The sequence below is a fragment of the Ailuropoda melanoleuca genome, chromosome 13 (genome assembly GCF_002007445.2).
Source record: "Ailuropoda melanoleuca isolate Jingjing chromosome 13, ASM200744v2, whole genome shotgun sequence".
In the NCBI taxonomy this organism is placed as follows: domain Eukaryota; kingdom Metazoa; phylum Chordata; class Mammalia; order Carnivora; family Ursidae; genus Ailuropoda; species Ailuropoda melanoleuca.
This window is the reverse complement of record NC_048230.1, coordinates 60,120,137-60,147,498: the sequence shown is the minus strand read 5'-3', so window position 1 is coordinate 60,147,498 and position 27,362 is coordinate 60,120,137. Positions and strand designations below refer to the sequence as shown.

The window sequence follows — 27,362 nt, the reverse complement described above, 5'->3', positions numbered from 1 at the left end:
CCGTCCTGGAGGGAGGAGGCTAGGGAGGATGGTGAGTGCTGACACCTGCCATCAGGGAGCTCTGTCAGGATGGGGGGCTAGGGATATTGGGGGGGGACCCTGCAGGGGGAGCTGTGAGCGAGGCTGAGGAACAGGAATTGAATGCCATCACTCTTGGGCCGCTGGTCACAAACGTGGGTGCACGTCACTGCCCTGGGGGGTTGTGGAAACGCAGATTGTGGAGGCCACTCCCAGAGCTATGGAGCCCTTGATCCAGGGTGGGACCTGAGAACATTCATTCCCACAAGCTCCCAGGCAATGCTGAGCCTGGGGCCACACTCAGAACCAGACCTCTATCCTTCTCTCATGGGCAGCATTTTAAGTTTATGAAGCATTTGAACTTCATCTGTCTCATCGGATCCTCGCCGTGCCCTGAGACAGAAGGGGGCAGGCCAGGGAGGGGCAGCAGAGGAGCCTGAGAGGTGCCCACGGAGCACGGTCTCCAGGAGCACACCCAGCAGCCTGCCCAGCCCAGCTCCCCTCGGGCGCCTCTCACCACCCACCTTCAACTCCCACCCCGCTGTCCTGCCCACCAAGCTTCAGCCCCCGGCCTTCTTTCCTTGGCGCTGGGGTCACCAGGCTGGCTCGCCTGCAGCCCTGCATTTGCACTCTCACCCCAGAACACTGCAAGGCTGGCCCCCTTCTCCTCACTTGGACCTCAGCCCAAAGATTGCCACCTGGGGCAAGTCTCCCTTCACCACCCCTTCTGAAGTCCTTCCCTCTCTCCCTTCCCTATGCTGCCCAATACAGTAGCCAATAACCACATGGGGCTGTTAAACTTGTAATTAATTAATTAACAGATTAATTGAGACAATACTTAAAATTCAGTTCTTCAGCCACGTGAGCCACATTTCAAGTGCTTAGTAGTCACATGTTGGCTACTAACATTGGGCAGTGTGGATATGTACGTGCTGCCGAAGCGGGCACTGGACAATGCAGGTCTAGAACATTTCCACCCTCACAGAAACTCTACTGGACAGCACTGCTCCTACCTTTATTTTATTATCTTCTTAGTATTTATCACTATTTGAACCTTTATTCATTTACTTATTTGTTGTCCGCCTCCCCCTCCTAGAACATAAATTGGAGACAAGGAGTGCGATCCTTTTTTTTAAACATTGCATCCCCGGTGCCTAGGACAATAGCTAACATATCTCTGAACTAGACATTCAAGAAATACTCACTGGGAAGGTATTTTTTTGAGCACCTGCCAAGATTAGGATTAGTTGCCCTCTATCAGGGGATAGAGGTCACGCTGAGATTCTCTTGTTCATCTGGGAGAAAATGCACCTGACTGTCCTGTGCGTGTTGTATGATGGCATTGTTACTTTCCTCTGCCAGCCCCCTCCATGAATCCCCACCCCCAGCCTAGCTGCCAGGGAGAACTTCACCTGCCTTGTGCCCCCTGGTGGGGGAGAGGGGAGTCCCAGGGAACAGCAGAAGGTTTTATTGGTTTCAGGAAAAAGACTCTCCTTGGACCTGGGAAAGGCTGAGCAGGGCATGGGGGCAGGTAGAGATGGGACTGCCCAGGGCAGGGCGAAGAGCAGGAAGAACCGTGACTCTTGGACCTAGGAGTTTTAACTGTGCTCGAGATACCCCTCAACGGAAAACCACCATCCTGCCCCCTCTTCCCTTCCACACCTTGGGCTTTGCTTTTGTCGGCCGTGTAAGTTTCCCAGTAAAAGTTTCTTTGAAAAAGTTGAGCCTTGTCTCTGATGACTTGAAGGGTAGAAATGCGAATGAGGCACACTCTGGGATCAGGGACACCTGGGTTCAAATCCTAGTCTGAAGTTCTGTGACCTTGACAACTGGACTCTTTGAACCCGTTTTCCCTATGTAAGTTGCGGGGTTTAAACACGACAATACAGGTACAAGACATAGCATAGTCCCTGGCACATTGTAGGTATTTTGTGATTGATAATTTTCTTCTCTCCCGTTTCTCGCTATCTTGGGTCCAAAGATTCAGAAGAATAGAGAACCCTTGAAGAGAGCAGGTTTGCCAACCAGAGAAACTGAGAAGAGCTTTGAACTAGAAGGATATAACTGCCAAAAATCGTGGAGAAACAGAGAGGGGTGGAATTCAGAAAGGGGTCACGGTAACTGGCTGAGGCTGCAGCCCTTCTTGCCCTTGGCTTTCCTGTCTGAGATCATGTCTAGTGCATGTTACCAAGGATAAGAGACAGTTCCACGAATGACCTCTCGGTCAACCACTACAGAAGATACTGTCCTTTTTAAATATTTGGATCTGCAGGGAACCAAGAGGGCTTCAGGCTCTGAGTTCCCTCCAGGACACCTGGGCTCAAGAGTCCCCCCAAAACATACTTGCCCTGTGCCCAGTCTTACCAGGTTCTGAGAGCCACATAACCTCCGTGCTCGCCAGGACTCGAGGAAGACAAGTGTCTGTTCAGTCTCCTTGCCTTCTCGCAACCTAAGCTTGCTTGGCAGTGTTACTCTCCCTCCACTGTTACTTGGATTCTTATTTTCTGTTCTTGGGTTAATGCATATTTGTTTTGCTGAACCAATGAGCCCTTTGTAAGTCTTCTATCCTTTAAAGGAAAAGGGTGCAAACAAAGCAGCAAGGGCCAGCTATCCATCTGTGGGACATTCGTTCTGATCCAAAAGGATAAAGGGGGTAAAAGGAAAGGGAAATGAGAGAGAGGGCGAGGTGGGAGATGGACAAGGGAACCAGCCACTGTCAACACCGACACACAGCTGTTGAGTAGCGGGGCTGGTCTACAAATCCAGGAGCGTATGGCCAATGCCTAAGGGACAGAAGCAGCTTCTAGGCTGGGGTTGTGGATCTTCCAGAGTGGGGAAGTGGTATCAAAGGAAAGGAGGGTCTTATGGAGAAGGGCAGGCCTGGTTCATCAGTCCAAGCGCCAGGTGTCAGTAGCCTAGGAGGGCGCTGGGACCCAACTCCAAGTCAGAGCTCTGGGCGCCATCCAGTGGCCGCTAGGGAAACTGCAGGAGGAAAGAGCTGGCGAGGAAAGAAAGGCTGGAGAAGGGCCAGTTCTGGCAGGAGGGAAGGAGGGAGCCGTCCTTTGCCCTCAGTGCTCCCCTCATCAGTTGAGGACCCGCTCCTCATCAGACTCCCCAGGCCGCTGCCTCATCCGGCTGGTGTGCTCTCACTGCGTGACGCTGGGCAGGCAATTCTGTCCTCTGGGCGCAACTGTGCTTAACACTTCAGCTCACCTGACCCCCTTGTGCGGGGAAGATCTCAGTCATCTTGCTCCCCCATACTCCAGTCACTCCTGACCACACACATTCACGCCGTGCAGAAACTCCAGCCAGGGATTAGGTCTAGGCTGCAGGTCTCCTCCTCCAGGATTTCTCCCTGCTTACCTGCCCTTATCCACCTGCTCCACCTTCTCATCCGTAGGTCCCTCCTTCTGCTGCAGTGATAGTCAGGGCACCTCACCCCCTCAGCCCTGAGCCAGGCCCCGCCCCATGGGCTTTTCTCAGTTGTTTCTCCCTCCTCAAGCCTAGCAAGGTGCCAGGCATAGACGTGCTTCAGAGGTCTGCTCTGACGTCAGTCTGTGGGGCTTCAGACCTGTGTGTAGGCAGAATAACGGGTCCCCCCCAAAGATGCCCACACTCTAGTCTCTGGAACATGTGAATATGTCACCTGACGTGGCAAAGGGATTTTGCAGCTGTGATGAAGTTAGAGACTGAGATGCAGAGATTAGCATGGATTATCTGGGTCACCCCAGTATCATCACAAGGGTCCTTGCGATATGGAGACGGGGGGTCAGAGTCACAGAAGGAGGTGTGACGCCAGAAGCCGAGGTGGAGGTGACACCAGGCCACAAACCAAATCGGGTAGCCTCTAGAAGCTGGGAAAGGCAAGAAAACAGAAGCTTCCGGAAGAAATACAGCCCCGCCAGCCCCTTTTGGACTTCTGACCTCCAGAACCATAAGGTAATAAGCTGTGTTGTGTAAAGCCATGTGGTTTGTCACAACAGCCATCGCAAACTAATATGCCCCACTTCCACTTCTTACTAGGCCTGTGACCTTGGGAAACTTACTTAACCTCTCTATGCCTCAGTTTCCTCCCTGAAAATGGGGGTGATAAAGGCGATAATTCCCACCTTCTAAGGTTGTCTGAGGATAAAATGAAAACACCTGCAAATCACTTGGAGTAACGCCCAAGACAAAATATGTTAACTATTATCATAAGATTAATAGCTACCGTTAATTGAGGGCCTAATATGTACCAGGTACAATTCAGATGCCTTGGAATCATTTCTGCCATTCTCCCCGTTACCCTTGGGGGTACAACTTCAATCCCCATTTTACAGATAAGGAAACAAACCCAGGGTAATAGACCAAAATCTGGAGGACTGGAGTATTTTAATTTTAGCAATTTCTTACATGCATTTGGGAAATGGCAAGCTTTGTGCTCTTTCCTGATAGAGGATTGGCTTTTGTTTTTCTTTTGCGGGGTGGAGGGGTGAAGAGGGTGGGTCACAGCCTCAGCGGCAGCTCTGACCGAAGTCCTGGCTGATGACCTCCTCCTCTTCCTTCGTAGTGGAGGGAGATAAAATCCAAGCGACACTCACCTATCCGCAACCGCCCCCCCCCCCAGTCAAGGGGTTCAATGACTGACTCTCGCTTCCTCACAGACTCCCCGATCCAGTTCTAGCAGCTTTTCAGCCCGATATGGGGGCACCACCAGATAGGCACGGCCAGAGAGCGAAGCGCTCGGTCCCACGGGGGATGGAGGGGTGCAGTCTTGCTCAAACCCCGAGGGCTCGCGCTAAGCCCCCTCCCTTCCCGCTGCCCGCATAAGAGGCCGTCTGTTCGCGGTTGAATAAACAAGGCGGGAAAGCAGCGCCGGGCCCCCTACCCCCCAGCCCGGCCCGCTGCCCCCCAGCCCGACCCCCGCACAAAGCGCCTTTCTCCGACGAGCCGCCGCCCGGGCGCCGCCGGAGCACGCTCCGTCTGGCCTCCCCATCCCCCTGGCGGCACAGCAAGACCCACAAACCGACCCCGTGGAAACGAAAAAAAATTTAAAAAAAAAAATTTTTTTTAAAGAAAACAAAAAGGAAATCCAACAACGAACTGAGCGCAGCACGCAGCGAGGGCGTGCGGACCTAGCGCTCCCCTCGGTCCCCCGCAGTCCGGCTTCTGGTCCAGGCGAGGCCAGCAGGAGCGCAGCGCTGGGAACCCGGCAGCGCCCCCTCCCGACAGCCCAAGTCCTCGGGGGCCCCGGTGCTGCCCGGCCCCGGCGCCCCGACAGCGCACCGAGGGCACAGTCGGCGGGGCCGCGTCCCTGCCCGGCTCCCGGCCACCGGCGGCCCTCACTTCTGGGTGGCCAGCTGGTTCTCCAGATCCTCCAGGCGCGCCGTCAGCTGGGCCAGTGAGCTTCAGGTTAAGGAAGCCGCTGGGGGTCTCGGGGGTTCCTACACCTCCCCTCCAGCCCGGGCCCCCGACCCCAAAGGATATGGTTCTGCGTCAGCGTCTCGAGCGCCCCCAGCGTGCGGCCCTGGAACTCCACGAGGCTTTCGCACTCGCACGGGCTCCGAAGCTCTGTACCCGCGCCGATGCCCTCCTCTGCGGGCCGGGCACAGAGAGTCAGGGCAATGAGAAGGTGCAGGAGGACCAGCCGACCCTGGCAAGGCCCTCCGATACACCTCCACCCGCCTGTGGCTGAGTATGTGGGCTTCGGATTCAAACAGACCTGGGATGAATACTAGCTAGGGAGCTAGGGAGCTGTGAGATAACTGCAAACGTCACTCAACCTTTGCTAGCCTGAGTTTCCTTGTCTGTAAAAATGGATACAATGAGAAAACCTATTCATTGGGTAGTGCTGAGGATTCTATTGGGGGGGTGCGTGTACACATCTTAGGTATGTCTCAAACCTTAATGCTCATTGGAATCACCTGATCTTGTTAAAATACAGATTCTGATTCTGAATGGTGAAGGAGCTGAAACTCCACGTTTCTGATAAGCGACCGAGTGATGCTGACGCCGCTGGTCTGCAGACCACACTTTGAGTAGCAAGCGTCCAAATGACAGCAGTACTCTCCAAATGAAATTTCATGCAGTGATGGGAATATTCTGCTTCTGGTCTGTCCAGTGCCATACCCACAAGCCATATGCAGCTAGTTAACATTTGAGATGTGCCTAATTCATCGAAGAACTAAACTTTTAACCTTTTTAAGTAATTTAAATTAAGTGGGCACATGTAACTGGTGATTACCTTATTAGAGAGGGTAGAGCTACTGTATTGCCTGGCTCAAGTAGACACCTTATTGTGTATTTCCATCAGACCAGCAGTTCTCAAAGTGTGGTCCCTGGACCAGCACCAGCAGCATCACCTAGAAATGCAGATGATCAGACGCCACCTCAGACCTACTGAATCAGAAACTCAGGGGTGGAGCCCAGCAAATGGTGTTGTAACAAACCCTCCAGGTGAATCCGATGCACCCTGATGTCTAAAAACCACTGATCCAAGTCTATCTCTGCACACATTCCAACATTTCTGGAATCAAAATATGTGCCTTACAATTAAATTCGGCACCTATTTTTGCTTAGCAGTATATAAAATAATGGAGAGTCTTACAATGGGTGGTATCTCAGATTCACCAGAATTTTGTAAACGTGTGCCCTTTTCCATATAACAGCACAATGCCTGGTGCCTGGCCTTCACAAAAGAGTTGCTCTTATGATTTAAGAGCGATTTCTCAGTCTCGTTGGACCCTTAGCAAATTGCTATATGATATGTCATCAGTGGTCTTGATAACAGTCCTGCAAGGACTCCTAACGTCACAGCTGGGGACCAAGTGCCAAAGAAAGGGAAAGAGCTGCCCAAGGTCATAGAGCCGATTGGTGAAGAGCCTCGACCACAGAACCCAGATTTCTCTTAGAATTTTAGAGCTGGAAGCAAGCTTGGGCAGCCGGCGCCCTCCCCTGTTACAGAAAAGGGAAGTTATGGCCTTAGGGGTGGAGGTTAAGTGACTTGCCCAAAGTCACCCTGCAGGGGACATAAGAGTCAGGACAGGAAGTGTCCTGACAGAGCAGCTAATCCAGTGCCTCCACAATACCCTAGCTAATTATTAGGGTTAGCCTGGAGAAACAGAGAGGGACAGAGGTGGGTAGGTGTGTACGTGTAAGTATGTATATGCACATATATACACCTATGTGCATATATGTATGTGTATATACATATATGTATACATACACCTGTGAGTGTATATATATGTGCATATACATATATGTACAGGTGTGTGTGTATGTGTGTGTATGCACATACACACACCTGTGTGTATATATGTATGTGTATATACATATATGTATACATACACCTGTGAGTATATATGTATGTGTATATACATATATGTATACATACACACATATTTTAAAACTATTTTTTGAAACTACAGATTCTCGAGGCCAGCCCAGCTCTACTGAACCTAGCTCTGGAGGGGCCTGGTAATGTGAAAGAGTCACATCTCTGGCCTGGGTTAGAGTCAAAAGACTCTGTGGTAAAAATTATGCCCGAGAAGTTCCCTATATGACCTATAAAGTACAGTACACAGGTTCAACAGCCCGCTTCTCCTCCACAGATAGACTTGGTCCCTTCCTCCTCAACTAAGCACCAAATGGAGTTGATGGATTGAATTTATGGGCGATATTGAAAAAAAAAACTACATGCCTTTGTGAACTTGGAACACTCTCAGTCCTGCCACTTTGCCAGGTCTGTGTAGTTGAATTCCAACACGTTAAAGGAATATGTGATGTGACTCTGCTAGCAAGGAGTTTGGCGTGCCTTTGAAAAAGTTTCCTCCAATTACTGTGAACACCCACTAATGTGCGGGGCAGGTAGCCAGTCCAGTGAACACCCACTAATGTGCGGGGCAGGTAGCCAGCCCAGTCTAGTGCTTAACTCTGACATCCTTGGGAGTCACCTGAGGGTCTTGTTAAAGTACAAAATCGGGTTCATTGGGGCTGGAGAGCTCTGGAAATGCTGCAGTGCTAACGAGCCACCAGGTGACCACTCTGCCGCTGGTCCAGGGACCACACTTGGAGTAACAGGGCTCTGTCTAGTGAGTCCCACCCCCGGCTCTAACTCTGCCAAGGGGTTCGGGTTGGATAGGAGGTTGGGCACTGAGTGAAGTCGGATGCGCTCACCCGGGCAGATGCTGCCTCTGAGGTTGTCCAGTAGGTGTGTCATGGTGCCAAAGTCAGGGGAGTAGGACACATGCAGCTCCGCTGGCTCAGAGGCGATCTGGCGCAGCTCCTCTTCCACCGCCTTGCCCACGCCCACGGCGTACATGACGATGCCTACAAGGCCGGGGGGGGGGACAAAGGGGGCGCCCCAGGCCTCAGTTAAGACCCCCTCCCATGTCCAGCCCAACCCCAGGGCAGTCCGACCCCCGCCAAGCCCACCTTCCTCCTTGGCGCGCGCGGCCCACACCGAGATGTCATCCTGGGAGCGGCCGTCGGTGAAGACCAGGCCCACGCGAGGCACGTTGAGGGCGCGGGGCCGTGCACCCTGCGCCTCGGAGAAGCTGTGCTCCACCATGTGGCGCAGTGCCAGCCCTGTCATGGTACCGCGCTCCATGTATTCCACGGCCAGGACCGCCTGCTTGACCTCAGCCGCGGTGCCATAGCGGCCCAGCGGAAACTCGGTGCGCACGCGGCTCGAGAACTGCACCAACCCCACGCGCGTGCCCTCGGGGGACACGTCCAGGAAGTCCACGATCTGGTTCACAAAGCGTTTCACCAGCTCGAAATTCTGCGGGCGCACGCTCTTGGAGCCATCGACGAGCAGAACCAGGTCCACGTGGCCTTCCCGGCACCCTAGCAGGGAGAAGAGCTTAGACTGGGGGGACCAGATCCCGGGCTGGCAGCAGCCATCTACCCACCTAGTCATGCACAAACATTTACTACATAACAGGTACAATGTGCGAAGTCCTTCCTGTGCCAGTAATTGTACTAGATAATAATAGTAGTAATAATAAATTAATAAAACTTAATAACAATAATAAATTTATCAACAACAATAAATACCGAAAAAAACATACGTTGTTAATATATAAACAATCACAATAATAAATAAAAACTAAAACATTATTATTTGACAGCTTACCATGTGCCAGGTACTGGGCTAGGTGCTTCACATATTTTTTCTCAGTCCTCCCAATAATCTTGGGTACTATCCCCATTTTTTTCGTTATGTTCAGTTAGCCACTGTGTCCCCATTTTACACAACCTTAGGTTCTGAAGGATCATTTGCTCCAGACTCCATAGCTAATAGTGGCTGAGCAGGATTTGAGGCCAGGTCTGTCCGACCCCAAAACCCAGGCTCCTGAATCACTCTACAACGTTACCTCCCTGTTCTGAATCAGGGACTTCGCTAGGCCCTGAAGGGGGTTCAACAATAAATGAACACGACCCTGATCCTAAGGAAATCAGGACAGAACAGAGCAGTCAGACGTGCCCTATGCTGCAGCCTGGGAAAGTGCTAGAAGAGAGGGGCATATAGGGAGCCCAAGGTAGAAATAATTCACTCTTCCTGGAGTTGGGGAGGAAGGTTGCACGGATGAGTCCCTCCAGCATGAGCAGATGTGCTAGGAAATCTGCTGACGAGGTTGGCTGAGATGAGGTGAGCCAGTGGTTTCAAGATTTTGAATACACCCCACAGTAACAATAATAATACAATATGACACACTTCTGATGCTCACATATAATTAAATTTCATGAAACAATTCCTACTCTTTCCACATGCAGTAAGCTCTATTTTCTCCTTTTTTTAAAAAAACTAATTTGATTTCATTATCCACGAATGTGGCTGCACCCACCATCTGAAAAACTCACGGGTAAAGCATCTGAACTCTGGGGTAGGCACTGGCAAGCCCAGGACCCTCTCGAGCAAGGGAGAAATAGGATCAAATGTATACTTTTGATTAACCTGGGCAGCAGGGTAGAGGATTGAGGGGAAAGAGATGGAAGCAGGACAGGGCACGCCCTTCACCCCCCACCCCACCATCCCCAACACACACACATTCACAGCACACCCTTGGGCCACAGCAAGGGCAGAATTGGGGATGCTCAGAATGTGGGCAGTGGGGCAGGGGCAGACGGAACACCCTCCCACCCGTCACTCACGGTTGCAGCTCTTGCCATCTGCCTGGAGTTGCTGGCCCTCGGGGCACAGGCAGCGGTAAGAGTGGCCCTCACTCACACACTGGAACTCACATCCATGGTCTACACCATTGCAAAGGTCCCGGGCTTCAAGGAGAGACAAGACAGGATGAGTCAGGGTGGACTCTGCCAGGCAAGATCCCTTGCCCCTCTGCACAAATACAAGAGACCCCTCCTCACCCTGACAGCTCCTCCCATCGGGCAGCAAGTCGTGGCCCTCTCTGCAGTAGCACCGTGGCCCAGCGAAGGTGCTAACACACTCATGCTGGCAGCTGTGGTTCCCAAAGCTGCAGTGGTCAATGGCTGGTGGGAAGGAAAAGAGAGAGAGCAAGGTGTCGCTTCTGATTGGAGCCATCAAGGACCTCAGTCCAGGATGCAAGTGGTGGGGCTCGCTTACCCCTGCAGCTTCTCTGGTCCTGCTGGAGTACAAAGCCAGCTTGGCAGCGACAAAAATAGGAGCCTGGAGAGCTGATGCAGTGGTGCTCACAGCCATGGGTCCCTTCAGCGCACAGGTCAATGGCTGGGGAAGAGGTGAGGTCAGCATATGCCCTGGGTGGGGCTGCACTTCTCAGCCCCGACAGAACACTCGTCTGAGGAACTTTTTAAAAAATACCCATGCCTGGGCCCCAATCCCCCAAGATCCAGACTTAATTAGTCTAGGGTGGTACCCAGGCATCTCTGATTTCTGTAAGCACAGGCCTCCTTCCTAGTGGGCCAGGGGCTCTCCCGTCTCAAGGCCCAGCTGCATCCCAACATGCCCGTTAGTAAGCCAGGCATAAGAGCAAGAATCCACAGCTGTAGAAGACAGGGCCCCTGCCCTCGATCTGCTCCCTGACACAGAGTACGACCAGGCTCTGCCACTCTACCTACTGAGCCTCCATTTCCCCGTCTGCAAAATGGGAATATAGTGGAGAAGTGCAATTGCTATTTACAATGTCCTTCTAAGGAGTGTGAACTGGTGCCTGCTGAGTATCTTGAGGGTTTAGATGTGCAAAGACAGCCCAGAGCTGAGCTGGAAAATACGGACTGGAGAGATGTAGATTGCCCTGCATGAAAAAAGTGAGAATTTGGGGTTCCTAGAAGAGAGATGGGAGAGGAGAAAGAACAAGAGGATAGTGTGAGCATGAGTACCTGTGTGGGCTGAGGTTGCCAGTGAAAAATCACTTGTGACGGGGTGACAGGACTTCAGGGATCAAGGGTGTCTAATATTCTATTATTAATCACAGGTGTTTCTTTTGTGTGTATATGTTGGACTTTACTTAGAGGTAACACACACCTCTGTCCACTTCCATCTTTAGTAAAATGGACATACGCACGACTTCCATATACACACGCATGCCCTTGTGTGCACAAGTGTGCAAACCAAGGAAGAGTCTGATTTGCATGCATAGAACAAGAACAGCACGTGCGGGTTGCGAAATTGAGCGAGGACCCATAAACGGAATGAATTCAGTAGAAGCTCAGAGAGAGAGCTGACCATAGAATGTAAGCACTTGGGGAATTCCCAGAGATGTGCTGGAGAGATTCAAATGTTCAGAGGTCATCACATGAGGCTTCAAGCCAGCCTTTTCTAAGTTCTACAGACAAGAAGACCCCAGCTGACATCTGCATTATTGGGAACACAGGACTTCTTTTCCCCAGTTGTTGTGAGATTGAGAGATGATGAATGGAAACCTTCAAGTGCATTGTCCAATACTAAATCAGGGATTCACGGACGGTAGCTGCTGTCACGATCAAAGGACTGGACACACATACACACGAAAAAGCAAATCCCAATTGTATAAAGGGGGCATAGTGTGCCATAGCTTTTCAGAAGGCAAAAATGAAGAACCAGGCCTTGAAGCATTTGCAGAGAGAAGCAGCAGGGGCAGCCCAGAAAGAGCTGAGGTGCAGAAGCAGAAACAAGCAGTGTATATGGAAGGGTGGGGAGGGGTATGGAGACCCTAACTGAAGACAACAATGAGTGTCTGAGTAACAGAAACAGTAAGAAGATATGCATGTGAGAATTCACAAACAAATTGGGGAAGCATATAGGAGCCAGGTAGGAGACAAGCCTGAAATAAGAGAGACAATGATGTAGAAAGCACACTTAACCGTAGGGTCAAGATTTCACCAAGGAATTGCATGGCCGCAGGAAATACGTTTTCTTAGACCCATAAAGTAAGGGCGCTGAACTTTTACTTCCAAAAGCCCTTCCAGACTCATTGGTCTGATGCTGGGGGAATGGGGAGCCACAGAAGACTCAGGAGCAGTGAGCAGGGCAGGGACAGCTCTCACCCAAACAGCTCTTGTTATCTGCAGCTAGCTGGTAGCCAGGGTTGCAGGCACAGTGGAACGTGCCCGGGGCGCTGACACATTGGTGCTGGCAGCCGTGTCCCCCCTCAGCACACAGGTCCTTTCCTGAGGACACACAACAATAGAATCATCCAGGGACAGATGGGCAGAACCCTCCAACAAGAAGAGGCTGGGTGGGGTCAGGGGCGGGCACCAAGCTCAAGTACAGCTCTAGATGGGTCAAGCCTCATTTGAAAGGGCCAATCCAGGTGGGAGGGCTTAGGGGAAGAAGTGGGCCTGAGTAGCTCCTATGAATAGGCTCAGAAGGGGTCACCGGGCTAGATGCGACAATGGGATAGGGCAGGACTGCACAGAGGGTAAGGTAGAGGAGGCGGAGAGGCACTAAATCAAGGTGGGTGAAATAATTCAAGGCGTGACTAGAACAGACCTGCGGCTTTGTGGGAGGAACTAAAATGAGAGTGGGCGGGGACATGCCCCCGTGGGCGGGACATACTCTTCCGGGTGGACGACTGCTCTCAGCTTTGAAAGGCGGTGCTTTTAGTGCCGAGGGGCGATTTTGCAGTTTGGCCTTAGGCCTGTGGTAAACCACAATAGCTCATCCGGGTGAGCAGGCACGAGAAATGTTGCTTCTTGTGGGCGAAGCCTAAGCAAAAGTGGGCAGAGCTGGAATTTGACACAGCCTGCGGTAGCCCAGTGCCGCGCAACCATCTGGTGGGCGGGGCTAACGCTGGAGTGGGCGGTGCCTCCCCGCAGCAGTTGGTATTTATGTGATCGGTCGCGGCGTCTAAGCCGCTGAGGAGTTCGCGCCCCGCTCCAGCGCTCTACTAACTCACCACACAGCCGGCCCTGGAACTGCAGGCCAAACTCCTGGATAAGATCGAAGGACTCAACGAGGAAGACGTGTTCGTCCAGCGGGGGAGACGCCATGGCCCTCAGGGAGCCCACGTCGGCGCGCTGCACCCCCACTGCGTAGATCTCGATGCCGCGGGCGCGCGCCTGCGCCGCCACCTCAGCCACGCGATCCTGGGGCCGCCCGTCGGTCACGATGACAGCGATGCGCGGCACGCGCGCCTCCGGGGGGCGTGCGCCCTCGGCCACACTGAAGGCCACGTTCATGGCGTACTGGATTGCCAGCCCGGTCATGGTGCCCTGAGCTAGCGGCACCAGCGCGCGGATGGCGTGCTCCATATCCTCGCGGCGAGCGAACGCGCCGAGAGGGAAGACGCTCTGCACTTGACTCGAGTACTGGATCACACCAACGCGCGTGGCATTGGGCCCCACGTCCAGGCCGCGGAGGAGTCCCACCAGGAACTGCCGCATGGTCTCGAACTCAAAGGGGCGCACGCTGCGCGAGCTGTCAATCACGAACACCAAATCCAGGGGCCCCGTCCGGCACCTGGGACCTTTGAGGAGATCAGGAAGGACTTTCCTAGGTCTGCAAAACCTCATCTGGGAGGAGATCCCCAGGGAAACCCAAGGCGAAACGGTGCTATCCGGGCGGTAACAGCGCCTAGTGCAGAATTAACCTAGCAAATGCTTATTATATACATTCACTCCTCCAGCATTTGCTAAGGGCCTGGGGCAGATTTCCCCCAATTCTCTATCCTACAGCTCTTAAGGCTATTCTGAGAAGGTATTCTCCAATTTGGGAGTGGGCGAAGGGATGTGGCAAACTCAAATGTCTACAGGGACCAGGCAGGCAACATAAATGAGTGAACTGGTTGGGTTAGGCTGGCGGACACCTGTATCGCTCCTCCAGCCAAATGCTGCCCTGCAGCCATGTAGTCCCCAAGTTAACAGATCCTTGGATTTTTCAAGAGAGAAGTCCCAAATCAGGATTTGTATGTGAAGTGTCCTGATTTTTCAATTAACTTTTTAAAATTAAACACCAAATAGCAGTTTTGCATGAGCCCAACTTTGTCACCTCTAAGCCACATCCTACAGGTAAGGAAACTGAGTCCCAGATAGGGGAAGCTGTGAACTAGAACCCCACCCCTTTATGATTTCAGAGCCTTTGCTTTTTCTCTCCCCAGCAGACGTAGCTGGCTGCAAACAGAGAACCAGCTTTTGCTCCCTTCCCCCTGTTGGTGAGGGCTGAGCCCCACTCACCTGCCAACTGGAGCTGGGTTTCCCAGGGCTGGAGAAGAAACAGCAACATGGGCAGTGGCCAGCAGAGAAGGCCCCTCATGGTGCTTGGGTGGCAGGGAACGGAAGTGTCGAAACCTGGAGGGTGCAAGGAAAAAAACAAAGCAATAATATTTATGGAACATTTATTCTGGGTGGTGGGCACTTGGAGGGGGAGAAGGATCATGGATTTATTTTACTAATCTCCCTACCTTTGTGTATGTTTGAAATTTGTCATAATAAAAAATGTTGCATTACAGTGCTGGGAAATAGAAGGAATTCTACTTTGCAGAATTCCAGAATAGTAAATAAATAGAAGGTAGATTTAAATATACATATAACACTTAAAAAGAAAAAAGCCCCCTGGTGCACCTGGGTGGCCCAGTCCTTAAGCATCTGCCTTCGGCTCAGGGCGTGCGTGATCCCCGCGTTCTGGGATCGAGCCCCCCGCATCAGGCTCCTGCTTCTTCCTCTCCCACTCCCCCTGCTTGTGTTCCCTCTCTCGCTGTCTCTCTCTGTCAAATAAATAAATAAAATCTTTTTAAAAAAAACAAAAAACAAAAACCTAAAAAGAAAAGAAAAAGGCCCCCTAAGAGAAAGCAAAAACAAAAATAAATGAAAAAGAAAAAGGCCTTTCTAAATACCGAGCACAGTATTAAATACTTTTCATGCATTCGGACATTTAATCCTCTCGGCAGTTCTATGAGACTAAGACCGTTCCTGTTCCCATTGTACAGACGAGGAAACAGGCTCAGAGAAGGTAAGCTCTGGTACCCAAAGTCGCTTGGCAAGAAAGTGGGTCGCCACGATACAGTCCTATGCTTTAGTGGTTCCAAAGACCAGCGGCGCGTTCCGTTCCTGGGAGAACCTCTGCAGACGAAAGCCGGTCATTCCCCACTCGGACCCCCTCCGCTCCTCACACAAGGGGCTTCTATGTGGCTGTCCTTCGAACACACAGGCGCGCGCCCACACGCACGCACATACTCAGACATGCACCGCCCAGCCTCGGGCAGCCGGGAGAGCCGCGCCCTTTCACCGGCGTCGGGGGTTGGGACCGGCCGCACGTAGGCCAAAGCCCACCACGCTGGTTTGGCGCCTCCACTTCCCTCCTGCTCTCAGGAGAGGCCGCCAGGGGGCGTCTTCCTGGGACTGGCTGCATTGGTTAGATGGCCGTGGGAAGCCCACATCTGCCTAGCAGGTGCCCCTGCCCAGAGCAAACAGTGGCCGGGAGCCCGGAGGCCTTGGAGATAAGCCCGGGGCAGGATATATCCCGCACAAGGACCAAGAAGCAGGGGCGCGCAGGGTTCGGGGGACAGCTGCATTGGATGCGCCCGGAGGGCGGTGAGTGAGGCCCCAGTGCGGCCATGGACCCTGTGCGGGCAACAGGTGAGCGCTCACTCTCCCACTGCCCTTGACGACGCCCCTTGATAATCCCGAAGGATTCCCGTGTACAGATGGGAAAATTGAGGCCCAAGAAGGCTGCCCGCCGAGCTGCAAAGGAACCTGCGACTAGAACCTGGGACCCCTGGCTCCCCTTCTCCCTTCTGGGCAGCCTGGCTGCCTAGCAACCTGGCGCCTAGGAGTCACTAAACCTCTTTTTATATTCACTCCCACTGCTCTGTACCCCGCCCCACCCCCGCCCCATGCTGAAGCTGCGTTAGCCATTTTTCTGCTGCTTGTTTCTTGGCAGAGGGGACCAGCTGCCCTAACCCAACCGCAGCCCCTCTACCCCCCCCTCCCCCAATTCCATGAATGGGCCTATTCTGAGCAAGGTCGAGTGCCTGCAGCTCACTCACTCCAGGCGGCCTTTCCGACCCGGATCCTCTCCGCCCTCGCCTTTCAGGCCTGGTAGAAGAACAAAAATCCCTCTGGCAGGGCGCGTGGCGGGAGGCTGAGTAAGCCAGATGTGTCAGCTGCCGCTGGAAACCGGAGGGTGCAGAATGCCTTCCCCAGCTTGGGCCATAGCCAGGGCCAGCACCTCTGGGGAGCACGGGGGTCAAGACAGGGGCCTTTGCCACCTCCCGTTCTTTTCCACCTGCAGAAGCCTCACGGCCCCTAAACCTTGATTAGGATTCCCCCTTATCCTGCTCTTGGCCTGAGCCAACGTCTGGCCTGGCACCCCACCGCCACCCCAGGAATCCTAGAAAGTCAAAATAGAGACTGCCTCAATGTCCATCACCTTCCCAACCCTCTCATTCCACGGAGGGAGAAACGAGGTCCAGAGACTAGCGTCTTGTCCAAGGTCACACAGCAACCTGGTGACACGTCTGACACTAGAGCCCTGAGCTCCTCTGAAGGGTTAATCCTCAAGTTACAAAGATTCGGAAATGCCTGAGGGTGGGGATACCGGGCTCGAAAGGGAGGAGAGGTCTGTGAATAACTGACTGAAGTTGGCTGAAGAATAAACACCGTGGGACGTTCTTGGAGGTTGGTTCCTCGAGGGAGGAGATTAGGGGGAAAGTCCCTCTCCCCGTGGTGGCCTTGTTGGTGGGGGCTCAACTTGGAAAGGACCCCACAGAAATGAAGATGGGCACTGCAAGTCAGACGGGGGCACCGTCCGTGATTAAATACGGTCGCCTGATCTGGCTTGACGCCTGCTCCCCCGCAGACCCCTCAGCGCCCCCAGGCCCTTTGACTCACCTGAGCCTGCCGGACAGCTCGGAGGCACGGCCGCAGAGCGGAGCCGACGGGCGGAGCCTCTCGGGCAATTGGACCAGGTAACGGCGCCGGCAGCGTGCCCGAGGTGGGGACTGCCAGGCAGCTGGAGCGAGCGGAGGCGGCGGCCGCATTTAACCCGGGGCTGACGGTGGGGAGGGGGAGCGCGGGCTGCGACCCCTCCCACCGGCAGGGAGCGATCCCCTTTCCTCCGAGGGCTGGGGCGGGGCCAGGGCGGCGCCCCTGCTCCGGCCACCCCGGGAGCCGGCGGCGCGAGCTGCGGGCTCGAAACGCGGCTCCCAGGAGAAGGCTGGGCGGCTCCGCTCTCTGCCGCCGGAATGCGTCGGGAGCCTCCGAGGCCCTTCCCAGAGTAGAGCCCCAAGGGGCGGAGCGGAGCCTGGCTCCTGCCGCCGACAGCCTGGCCCCGCTTCCGAGGGCGCGGCCGGTCTCCTGCCCTCCGCTGCCCCCTCCAGGAGTGAGGAGAGGCCCGGGACTCTGGTCCTGCACGAAGGGTGAAGGGTTCGGAAGAGCAGACGCAGGGTTCCTGGCTTCCCGGGCCCCACCTGGTGGTCCCTCAAATCTCTGCCCTCGCGGACTCCTCCACCCCATCTCTGCGACTGCTTAAGTCTTGGGCCCACCCACCACCCTCGCTCCCCAAAACTCCCAGGCTCCTAGGCTCTGACTGGCCCAGTCCCTTGATTATGGAGGCCCTGTTATCAAGGGAAGGAAAGCCGCGACAGTTTCAGGCCCCTTCTCTTGGGAGAAAGGGGATAAGGAGGGTTGTTTTGACCCCCGCGAAGGACTCAAATGTTCCCCCCAGGATCCTGGGCACACCGTTTGGGGGCTTCCATGTTTCCAGGCTTCTGAGGGCAGGCAAGAGAGCACTCTGGTCCAGGGGGTCCAGCAAAACTCTTCTCCCCAGCATCAAGATGTCATTGGGGTGGGCCCCCTCAAAGTGCAAGGAAACCATGCACCCTCACAGACTCACTGTCCATCCCAAGGCTGGCACAAGTGTGGCCTCTGTGCCGCTGAGGCCCCTCCCTTGTGCTTCAGGATGCAGCGGGCAAGGCGCCAAACCTGCGGAGTGGCGCCTGGGTGGTCCCGGTGGGCTCCATGCAGGCTTCATTGAGTACCTGGCAGCCTAAATATTTAACCCATGGCTTACACCCAAATCCCCTCTCTTGCCTAAGACTTCCCCTCCCTGACCCTGAGGGGGGGAGGACTAAATTAGCCCCTTCCTCCCATTCATTTCGTTCAACCTGCTTGTTGGGTTCCATGCCACGTCTCCCCTTAACAATTACTGCTGCTCCACCGCCGGCCTGCCCCCACTCCCAGGTCATCCCCAGAGCGCGCCTCGGTCCTGAGGGAAGGCGTGCGACAATGCCTGCAGCAACAGTGCGAGCGGACGGTGCGGATCCTGCATGCCAAGGTGGCCCAGAAGTCATACGGAAATGAGAAGCGGTAGGTGCCTCAGCGGCCCCTCCAAGCGGCCACCTTCCTCTCTATGCTTGCCTCCCAGTTCCGTGCCTTTTCGAAACCTGGGGAGGACTCAGGGCTCAACTCTTGGCCAACCAGAAGCCTTTTTCCTCAGCCACCGCTAGCCCCCACTTTGGAACCTCCCTGTGAATCTGCAGTCCCCACTCACTCATTGAACCACCCATTAATTCCTTCTTCCATTCAACAACTACTTAGTAGACATTTGTCGGGTGCCAAACTCTGGACAGCACTGGGCCCTGGACATACAGTTCCAGAAGACAGATACAGCCCCTGCTCTCAAGGCATCTTCACTGTAGTGGCAGACTACACTGTAGAGGCAGACTACAAACTCCCCACAAATCAGTGAACAAGATCCTTCCAGATCGTGAGAAGAGCTAGCAGAGGGATAGAACAGCATAACGTAGCAGACACTGAAGCAGGGGCACTTTAGCTAGAAAGCTCAAGACGGTGGACAGGCCTTCTAAGGAGGTGACATCTGAACTGAGACTTGAATGTGAAAGAGAAGCCAGACAGGAGAAAATCCAGAAGTGTGTTCCCATTAGAAAGAAAAGAAAATGCACACACCTCGAGGCTGTAACCAGCTTGGCCTGTTCTGGTACAAAAGAAGTCAGAGGGGCTGGAATTAGAAAAGGAGAGGGATGCTGCAGGGAATAAGGTTGGAGAGACAAAGCAGGGTCCCATCATGTGAGGACTTTGGATTTAAACCACCAAAGGATTTTAGGAAGTCAAGTAACATGATCGACTCGTTGTTTTAAGAAAGGAAAAGATAGTGTGACTGCTTTGTGCAAAGCAGATTGGGGGTGCGGTGGGGGGGCGGAAGCAGAGAGAGCCGTGGGAAGGCTGATGCTGCGTTCCAGGCAAAGGTGATGGCTGTTCGGATTAAGGTGGAGATGGTCATAGACCGGTGGATTCTGGGTGTGTTTTGAATGTGGAGGAGACAGAATTGATTAGTGGGTTGAGTGAAAGGAGTAATAAAGAAGGTTCAGATGTTAATGGGGTCCACAGTCATGGAGAAGCCCTGGGAGGGCGGTGGAAAAGGTGGAGGAGCAACCCGGGATCTTGCCCCATTTATACTGCCTTTGAAACGTCTAGAGACGGTCAAGTGGATTTGGACGTGCGAGTCCAGCCCTTGCTTGCATGTCTCCGCAGGTTCTTCTGCCCCCCGCCCTGTGTCTACCTCGCAGGTCCCGGCTGGAGGGTGAAGCCAGTGCAGGGCCAAGGTGAGGGCGGACTCCTGGGCTGCCAGACGCCTCCCTCTGCTGGGGGACGGCGCCTTGGGGCCTGAGAGCCGGGCGGGTCGCAGGCGCAGTCTCGCTGCGCCCTCTGGCGGCGAGAACTCAGCTTGCCTGCCACCTGAGTCCTACCTGAGCCCGCTTGCGTCCCTTTCCAGCCCACCAGGCAGGGGAAACCGGGCCCACGGTCTGCGGTTACATGGGACTGGACGGCGCGTCCGGCAGCACCGCCGAGACACAAAAGTTGAATTTTGAAGAGCAGCCGGACTCCAGGGTGAGAGCGCACGGGACACGGTCCGATTCCTGCTCCCATCCTTGCCCCTGCCTCGGCGAGGAGGACTCCTTTACACCCACCCCACCCCCGCAGAAGCCAAGAGACGGGTAGAGAGGCGAGGGGTGGGGGTACCGGGGTTCTGCCTCGAGGGTGAGACCGGGAGCTGGGATCGTGCTGCTTCACGTCACGTCTGATGGGGCAGACGTCAGAGAACTGGCGGCGGAGGGCCGGGATGAGATGGCCCCGTGCCCGCGCACCCCATAGGAATTCGGTTGTGCCAAGACCCTGTACATCTCGGACGCAGACAAGAGGAAGCACTTCCGGCTGGTGCTGCGGCTGGTGCACCGAGGGGGCCGAGAGCTGGGCACCTTCCACAGCCGCCTCATCAAGGTCATCTCGAAGCCCTCGCAGAAGAAGCAGTCGCTGAAAAACACCGACCGTGAGCCGGGCGGGGCGGGGCGTGAGCCCCGGGCGGGGCGGGGAGGTGCCACCTGGTCTGCAGCTGCGGACTGGGGAGGGCGGAGGCCTAGGCTGGGGGGGTGGGGCCAGAGTGGGAGAGGTGGAGTCTGAGCCGAGAGAGGGGCGGGGTCTGGGTGAGCCGGGGAGGCTGAGGTCGGAGAATGAGAAACCAGCAAAGCAAGAGCAGAGGGGAAAGGGGACCGACCCCAGACACAGGGAAGGGGGGCGGGAGAGGGCGTCCAGAACAGACAAAAATGGCCAGCGGGTGCTGAGCTAAAGAAATTAAAAGTGACAATAAAAGGGTAGCGAAAATTTAGTCAAAAATACCTGGTCAGTGCCCGATGTAGGCCCGGCTCTGTGCTAGCGGCTGGGTCCCTGTAAAGTAAGGACAAGTGTTTGTTCTGGAGTAACCCACAGCCTAGCAGGGGGAAGGACACACATCGCTTATCGAAAAGTGACAAATCCCGGGGCTGGGGGCTTTGAGAAGGGGGTACGGGGCCTGAATAACAATGATAACATCACCACTACCCTGGCCTGGAGGTGGGGGAAGACCTAGGGGAAGGTGGAGCTTTCCTGGTAACTGGAGTCATTCTATTTGATGTTCATTCATCATGTCCCTCTGAAGTGGGTACTATCATTGTTCATAAGTCAGGGATGAGGAAAATGAGGTCTGGAACCTTCACCCATTCACTTACTGAACTGTTGGGGCCTATGGCAATCCAGGTGACTTGGCTAAGACTACCCAGCTAGGAAGAAACGCAGTCAGGATTTGAACTTGAGTCAGTGTGACTCCAGAGCCCAGCTCCTACCCCCACATCGTACTTAACTAACTGTCCGTTAAACACCCCATAGAACGTCTCAGACCCAGGCAGCGCTCTGCCTGGCCCTTGGTATGAGTGCCATAGGGTGATGGCTAGCAGTGCAGATTCGGAAGCCAGGTGGCTTGGGTTTGAATCCTGACTCTGCTACTCACTGGCCTTGTGATGTGGAACAAGTTGCTCTCTTCGATCGAGATAATATCTGCTCCAGAGCACTGTTGAGAGAATCAAATGAGCTAACACATAGAAAGCGTTTAAAACAGCACCTGACACACAACAAATGTCAGCTATCATTACCCAATGGATGGGAACTTGGACTAAGTATAAATTGAGCACCTACAATATGCCTAGCCCTGGCGGGTGGGGCAGGGAGGGAGATGACCCTGTGCTTTCTCCCCAGGTGGTCAGAGCTCAGTCAGAAAATAAAACCATGGCTCTGAGTATGTGTGAAAGCTAGAAGAGATCAGTGTCAAACCCTAGAAATATCACACTACTGTTTCACACCACATGGTCCTTGCTCATGCAGGCCCTGAGCAGCTCCTACCTACTTCCTGCTCCCCAGCTGAGAGTTTAACCTCCTCCAGGAAGCCCTCCTTCGTGCAGCCTTTACCACATCATTTTGAAATTTTATATTTATGTCTCTCCTCTCTGAGAATGTGAACTCCTCCAGAGTAAAACTGGGTCAAGTTCACCCTTTGGCACCCAGTACCCAGCACAGTGCCTGCCTGAAAGGAGGCACTTAGTGAATACTTGGTAATATTGTTTGTCCAACTGAAGGATGCTAGGCAGCGAAAAGGAGCTGGGCACATTTCAAAAGCAGGACTGCGGCAGGTTCTAGGTCTACGACCATGAAATAGGCCCGGTGTGTCTAAGCCAGTGAGCATAAGACGGGACTGACACAGGGGCCAGGGGACCAGAACTTGTCTGGCACGTGCAAGGAACCAAGCCAGGCTTGGGTGCTGATTTCACCTCCCCTCACAGTGTGCATATCCTCGGGCTCAAAGGTCTCTCTCTTCAACCGCCTGCGCTCCCAGACGGTGTCCACACGCTACCTCTCTGTGGAGGACGGGGCCTTCGTGGCCAGCGCACGGCAGTGGGCTGCCGTCACGCTCCACCTGGGTAACCACAGCAGCAGGCCCCGGGCTGGGCGCTTCGCATGCATGAGTTCATCTCGCCTTCGCTATAACCCCTCGAGCAAAGTAAACTTTGCCCACAGAATTGAGGCTTGCTCAAAAGTCCCAGTGAGTCTATGACTAGTCCAAGCCATTCTGGCACCAATGTCCTGCTCTCTCCCCTCATCTCAAACCCCACCCACCCCAGGAGCAAACATTTTCAAGGATGGCCACAGGTGACCCCTCCAGGATGAGACCCTTCAGCCTTAGCTGCCTCCCTGCATGCCGACCTTACCCACAGGACCCATGTGTGATGTGGGGTGGGGGAGAGGCAAGGAGGGCAGGGTTGGGTCAGAAGCTTGGAACCTCTGAAACCTTTCTTCCTTCCCTTCCCTCTTTTCACCCCAGCTGATGAACACTGTTCCCAGGGGGACTTCCCGCCTCGAGAGGGCTACGTCCGCTATGGCTCCCTAGTGCAACTTGTCTGCACTGTCACAGGCATCACGCTACCTCCAATGGTATGAGAAGGGAGGACATACCTGGGGGGTGGGGAATCCCTGCAGATGCACGCAGAAGGTATGACCCACAAGGGCAGGGCTAGAGGGTGAGGGCACAATCATAAAGACACCTGTTCTCACTCTGGCTACTTAGTGCTCTGTGGGACTGGAGGGAGGTTAAGGGTGGGCAGGGTGGGGGGAGGGGGGCAGAAACTGCCAGCGCCTACATGGCTATTGGATAGCAGAAAGCTAGCTAGGAAGGCAGCCTCTGGCCACCCGGGCATCTTGCTCCCTGCACCCCTTCTCCTGTAGATCATCCGCAAAGTAGCCAAACAGTGCGCACTCCTCGATGTGGACGAGCCCATCTCCCAACTGCACAAGTGTGCATTCCAGTTTCCTGGAGATCCTCCTGGAGGGGTTGGCACTTACCTGTGCCTGGCTACAGACAAAGTGGTGCAATTCCAGGTGAGGGGTGGGGTCTTGGCATCAAGCCTCCTAGAAAGCCAGAACGCAGAGAACCACAGATCATAAGATCAGCAGCAGCGGCACGGCTGCTGCTTACAGAGCAATACTGCCTCCCGTGGAATGTTAGACCATCAGGCCAGAATCCGAGAATGAGGAAAAACTAGTAATAATATTACGGAGCCATGCTCCTTCCCAAAGAATATTAGAGTCATTGAAAGTGTGGAGATAAGAGTATAGAATGAAAATAAAAATAGCAATCAGTAATAGTATTGAGTATTATTGTGCAAAGAGCATTAGAATCATAAAATGGTAAGCCATAGAATTATAGAATGTGGAAAATTATTATTATTATTATTAAGCAGTAAACTCTCAAAAGAATATGGTCATAGAATGTAGAGATAAAATCATAACACGTAGAAAATAACGTTATTATTGAGCAATATTTCCTCCCAATCTAGAATAGAATTGCACACTGTTAAAAAATAGCATTCTAGAATCCTAAGACAATAGACCTTTAGAAACCAGCTAGTTCAGCGAACTTATTTACCTCTGGGAACGTAAGGGTCTTGTCCAAGCTCACAGGGCAGGTAGAGCTCAGAGCCTAGGACTGGACCTCAGAATGCAGAGGCTCAGGCACTCCGCTGGCTCTCCCGTCCTGGTGGCCACCATCCCTTCGGTCTCCTCCCAGGCCTCCCCCTGCCCCAAGGAGGCAAATAGGGCGCTGCTCAACGACAGCTCTTGCTGGACCATCATCGGCACCGAGTCGGTGGAGTTCTCCTTCAACACCAGCCTGGTGTGGACCCGGGAGCCGGTCACTCCAGTGCCCCTCATCAGCACCCTGGAGGTGAATCTGGGCGCAGGCGGGTGCAGGAGGGAGAGATCTCACTCTGGGTGTGGTGTAGGGGCTGGCGAGGGAGAGCAGCAGGCTCTGGGCCACCTGCTCCCTCCCTCCCCCAGCTGAGCGGTGGGGGCGACGTGGCCACTCTGGAACTCCACGGTGAGAACTTCCACGCGGGACTCAAGGTGTGGTTCGGGGACGTGGAGGCCGAAACCATGTACAGGTATGGGAACGCCTCCCTTGGGCCCCGGGGGACTGGGCGGGTGCGCGTCATCGGCGTCATTGCAGCCCTAACCCCGGTGCCAACCCAGGAGCCCGCGGTCCCTGGTGTGCGTGGTGCCCGACATAGCCGCCTTCGGCAGCGACTGGCGCTGGCTGCGCACACCCATCACTGTGCCCGTGAGCCTGGTGCGCGCCGACGGCCTCTTCTACCCCAGCGCCTTCTCCTTCACCTACACCCCGGAGTACAGCACGCGGCCCGGGCCCCCGGGCGCCCCCGAGCCCGCCGCGGACGCCGACGCGCTCCTCGAGAGCATCCACCACGAGTTCACGCGCACCAACTTCCACCTCTTCATCCAGACTTAGGTCCGCCGCGCCCACGACTGGCCCGGGCCGGTTTTCTGGGTCCCAGGCCCTGCCCCCTGCCCCTTTGCTGCGAAGTGAAGGCCAAAGCGTGGGTAGGGGGGAGGCTCTCGCCATAGAAACTGTCACTGACTCGTCTTTATACATCCAACAAGACACGACCTGAGTGATGCTATGATGTCTGTGTCCAGACAGGAGTGTGGCTCTCCCTGTGTTTGTCCGACTCTCTTTTTAAATCAAGCAATCAATCTCTCTCTTCTGCAGTAACTTTGCATGTCTCCCTACTTGTGTGTCCCTATCCCTCCAACTTGGTCTCTCCCTGTTTCTCTCCATGCCTCACTAGGATTTCACGCACTCTTAGACGTCAAGTCTAGGGTGTTGACCCTCCATGCAGTTTTGTCTCCTCTTGCAGAGAAGACACCTAGTGTCACACACGTAGGCATGGAGCACGGGCCCCTGAGACATGCCCTGGACCATCGCATCCTACGTGGAGTACTAGATCGGCTCTGCAATGCCAACTACCTAGAGCCCAAGGTCCTGCTGACAGTACTGGCTCTTACCTGGGGCATCAGGGGCCATCTGGCACAGGTGCTTGCTGGAGAACCAGGTCCGATCCACAGCACTGGATCCCACGGGAAGCACTGAGTCCCTCCTGGAGCGTGAGGGGTCTGCCCTGGAGTACTGGCTTCCCCCTAGAACACAAAGACCTGCCCTTCCTCGTCCTCGCCATGGCCGGATCAGGCACACTACCCTTGCCTGTGTTTGCTGTCTGGCCTGTGGCTTTGGTGCCTGGGACAGCGGTCGGGTCTTGCCATCTTAACTGTCCACGCAGGCACTTCTTTTGCAGGCCCAATGGGACGCAGTCTTGCAGGTCAGGGATTCCTCTATGCCAAGGCAGAGTCTGATCTGCATGCCCTACCTCCCCAAGGAGGGGGTGCTCAGTGTACCTCCCCCCGCCAACCTCACACACACACAGAAGGGACCACAAGTCTGATGGAACACAGAACCTATCTTTTTGACCGTTTCTGGAGAAGGAATGGCGTTCAGAAGCAGCTAGCATCCCTGAGCTCCTGTTCCTGCCCGGGGCCCACCTGTTGGCTCTAGGGATGAGTCACCCTACTAGCTATCCCCCCAATCCAAGCAAAGAGGCACCCCAGGCCCAGGGGCAAACACAGGATACAAAACACAGGACAACTCTGGGCAGAAGTGCTGGGATCAGCTGGGCAAAAACCCGGCTTAGAGAGGAGCTGCTCTGCACGGGGCCCAGGGACCGAATCACAGTCCATCCTGATCAACCCGCCCCTCCTCTCTTGAGTTTGTGCTTTACAGGGAAGCAGAAACACCAGGCAGGGTCCTGGCTCAGGCCGTTGGAACCAAGGATATAGATATACCATGGGTGCCAGAGACCTGTACCTGCCCCCGTGGTGCCCCGTGGGGAGAACTGATCTGAAATGTGAGTTTGAGGCTCTCACCCCTCTTGGCCCTTCCTTGAATTCTGAGCAAGGGCCCATTTCCCGAAGGGAAGAGGTGTCCTTTGCTTTTTAAACTTCCTAAAGTCATCGGGAAGCTCCTTCATCAGCCATCAGCAGGCTGAAACCCACTGTGGCAGGGAAGGAAAAGCTTGTTTAAGGGATCTCGTGGCCCCTGAGAAATGCAGGGGCCGAGGAATGCAGGGAACAAGTTGAATGGGAAACAGCCCCCACTCAAGTGCCCGCCTCAGGAGAGTTTGCTCTCATGGCCCCGTGATGCTGTTGAAGCAGGAAGCCACTTGTAGGAGACTGAGTTGCACAGCACAGCACACAGGGCATTGGGGCACGAGGGCCCATTCAGCCCTGCCCTCAAGGACTTCCTCTGCCACTTCACAAGGCAGGAGTCCTGGAAGCCAAGATCCTGGGTTGGCCTGAGCACCCAGGCCCAGCCGTGCAGCTCTGTCTTCTTTCGCACTCCAGTCAGGGGACCATAGGGCCCTGGGTCCCACCTGGGCACCCACGTGGAAGTCTGTGACCTCAAAGCCCCAGCCCTGGCCTGTCTTCTGCGTCCCAGCTGCTGTAATGTGCTTGGAGGTCCTCCTAGTCCCGAACCTGAATCCCTCTGACACCCAGTCCCCTCCCTGTCCACCTCCTCACAGCAACCCACCCTCCATCCCCTTCCTCACACCTCCCCATCACAGAGGCTGAAGGACTCCACCTCTCCACCTTGCCTCCTGCACTAGAATAGGCTTCCTTCTTTCCTCTCCCTCCACCTACTGCCCTGTTCTCCAGATCCAGCTCAAATGTCACCTCTTCCAAAGATTTCCCCAGGGGACGACCAGTTAGCTACATACCTT

General features: G+C 54.5%; 2 protein-coding genes across 4 annotated transcripts; one reads left to right on the top strand and one right to left on the bottom strand.

The window, feature by feature from the left end:
• Nucleotides 1-4,372: 4,372 nt before the first annotated feature.
• MATN4 (matrilin 4) lies at nucleotides 4,373-18,555 on the bottom strand. 3 transcript variants are annotated; one of them, XM_011222586.3, is made up of 11 exons: nucleotides 17,248-18,555; nucleotides 14,593-14,706; nucleotides 13,317-13,886; nucleotides 12,466-12,588; nucleotides 10,586-10,708; nucleotides 10,369-10,491; nucleotides 10,153-10,275; nucleotides 8,431-8,844; nucleotides 8,173-8,325; nucleotides 5,485-5,592; nucleotides 4,373-5,398 (listed from the first exon to the last, which is right to left on the bottom strand). In XM_011222586.3, the coding sequence occupies exons 2-11, from the start codon at nucleotides 14,669-14,671 to the stop codon at nucleotides 5,340-5,342; spliced, it is 1,875 nt and encodes a 624-aa protein (XP_011220888.2). In that variant the 5' UTR covers nucleotides 14,672-14,706; nucleotides 17,248-18,555; the 3' UTR covers nucleotides 4,373-5,339. The 3 variants fall into 3 exon arrangements, with proteins under 3 accessions (XP_011220888.2, XP_034496258.1, XP_034496257.1); XM_034640367.1 differs by lacking the exon at nucleotides 17,248-18,555 and adding an exon at nucleotides 16,404-17,189; XM_034640366.1 differs by lacking the exon at nucleotides 17,248-18,555 and adding an exon at nucleotides 15,382-15,677.
• RBPJL (recombination signal binding protein for immunoglobulin kappa J region like) lies at nucleotides 15,851-25,622 on the top strand. The gene is made up of 12 exons (XM_019797650.2): nucleotides 15,851-15,993; nucleotides 17,216-17,324; nucleotides 18,598-18,723; nucleotides 19,909-19,979; nucleotides 20,150-20,265; nucleotides 20,530-20,704; nucleotides 22,524-22,661; nucleotides 23,063-23,172; nucleotides 23,464-23,616; nucleotides 24,305-24,460; nucleotides 24,574-24,677; nucleotides 24,766-25,622. Exons 1-12 carry the CDS (start codon nucleotides 15,972-15,974, stop codon nucleotides 25,037-25,039), a joined length of 1,554 nt encoding a protein of 517 aa, XP_019653209.2. The 5' UTR covers nucleotides 15,851-15,971; the 3' UTR covers nucleotides 25,040-25,622.
• The last annotated feature ends 1,740 nt before the right edge of the window (nucleotides 25,623-27,362 follow it).

What these genes read in the sequence shown, in the direction of transcription:
- MATN4 (XM_011222586.3), bottom strand. Translation starts at nt 14,671, where the DNA reads ATGAGGGGCCTTCTCTGCTGGCCACTGCCCATGTTGCTGTTTCTTCTC. An exon ending in AGATGGCAAGAGCTGCAACC is followed by an intron (nt 8,845 to 10,152) that starts GTGAGTGACGGG and finishes TCTCCCTGCTAG; the next exon opens with GGTGCCGGGAAGGCCACGTG. An exon ending in CGAGACGCTGACGCAGAACC is followed by an intron (nt 5,399 to 5,484) that starts ATATCCTTTGGG and finishes CCTGAAGCTCAC; the next exon opens with TGGCCCAGCTGACGGCGCGC.
- RBPJL (XM_019797650.2), top strand. Translation starts at nt 15,972, where the DNA reads ATGGACCCTGTGCGGGCAACAG. An exon ending in GCATCACGCTACCTCCAATG is followed by an intron (nt 23,173 to 23,463) that starts GTATGAGAAGGG and finishes CTTCTCCTGTAG; the next exon opens with ATCATCCGCAAAGTAGCCAA. An exon ending in GAGGCCGAAACCATGTACAG is followed by an intron (nt 24,678 to 24,765) that starts GTATGGGAACGC and finishes GTGCCAACCCAG; the next exon opens with GAGCCCGCGGTCCCTGGTGT.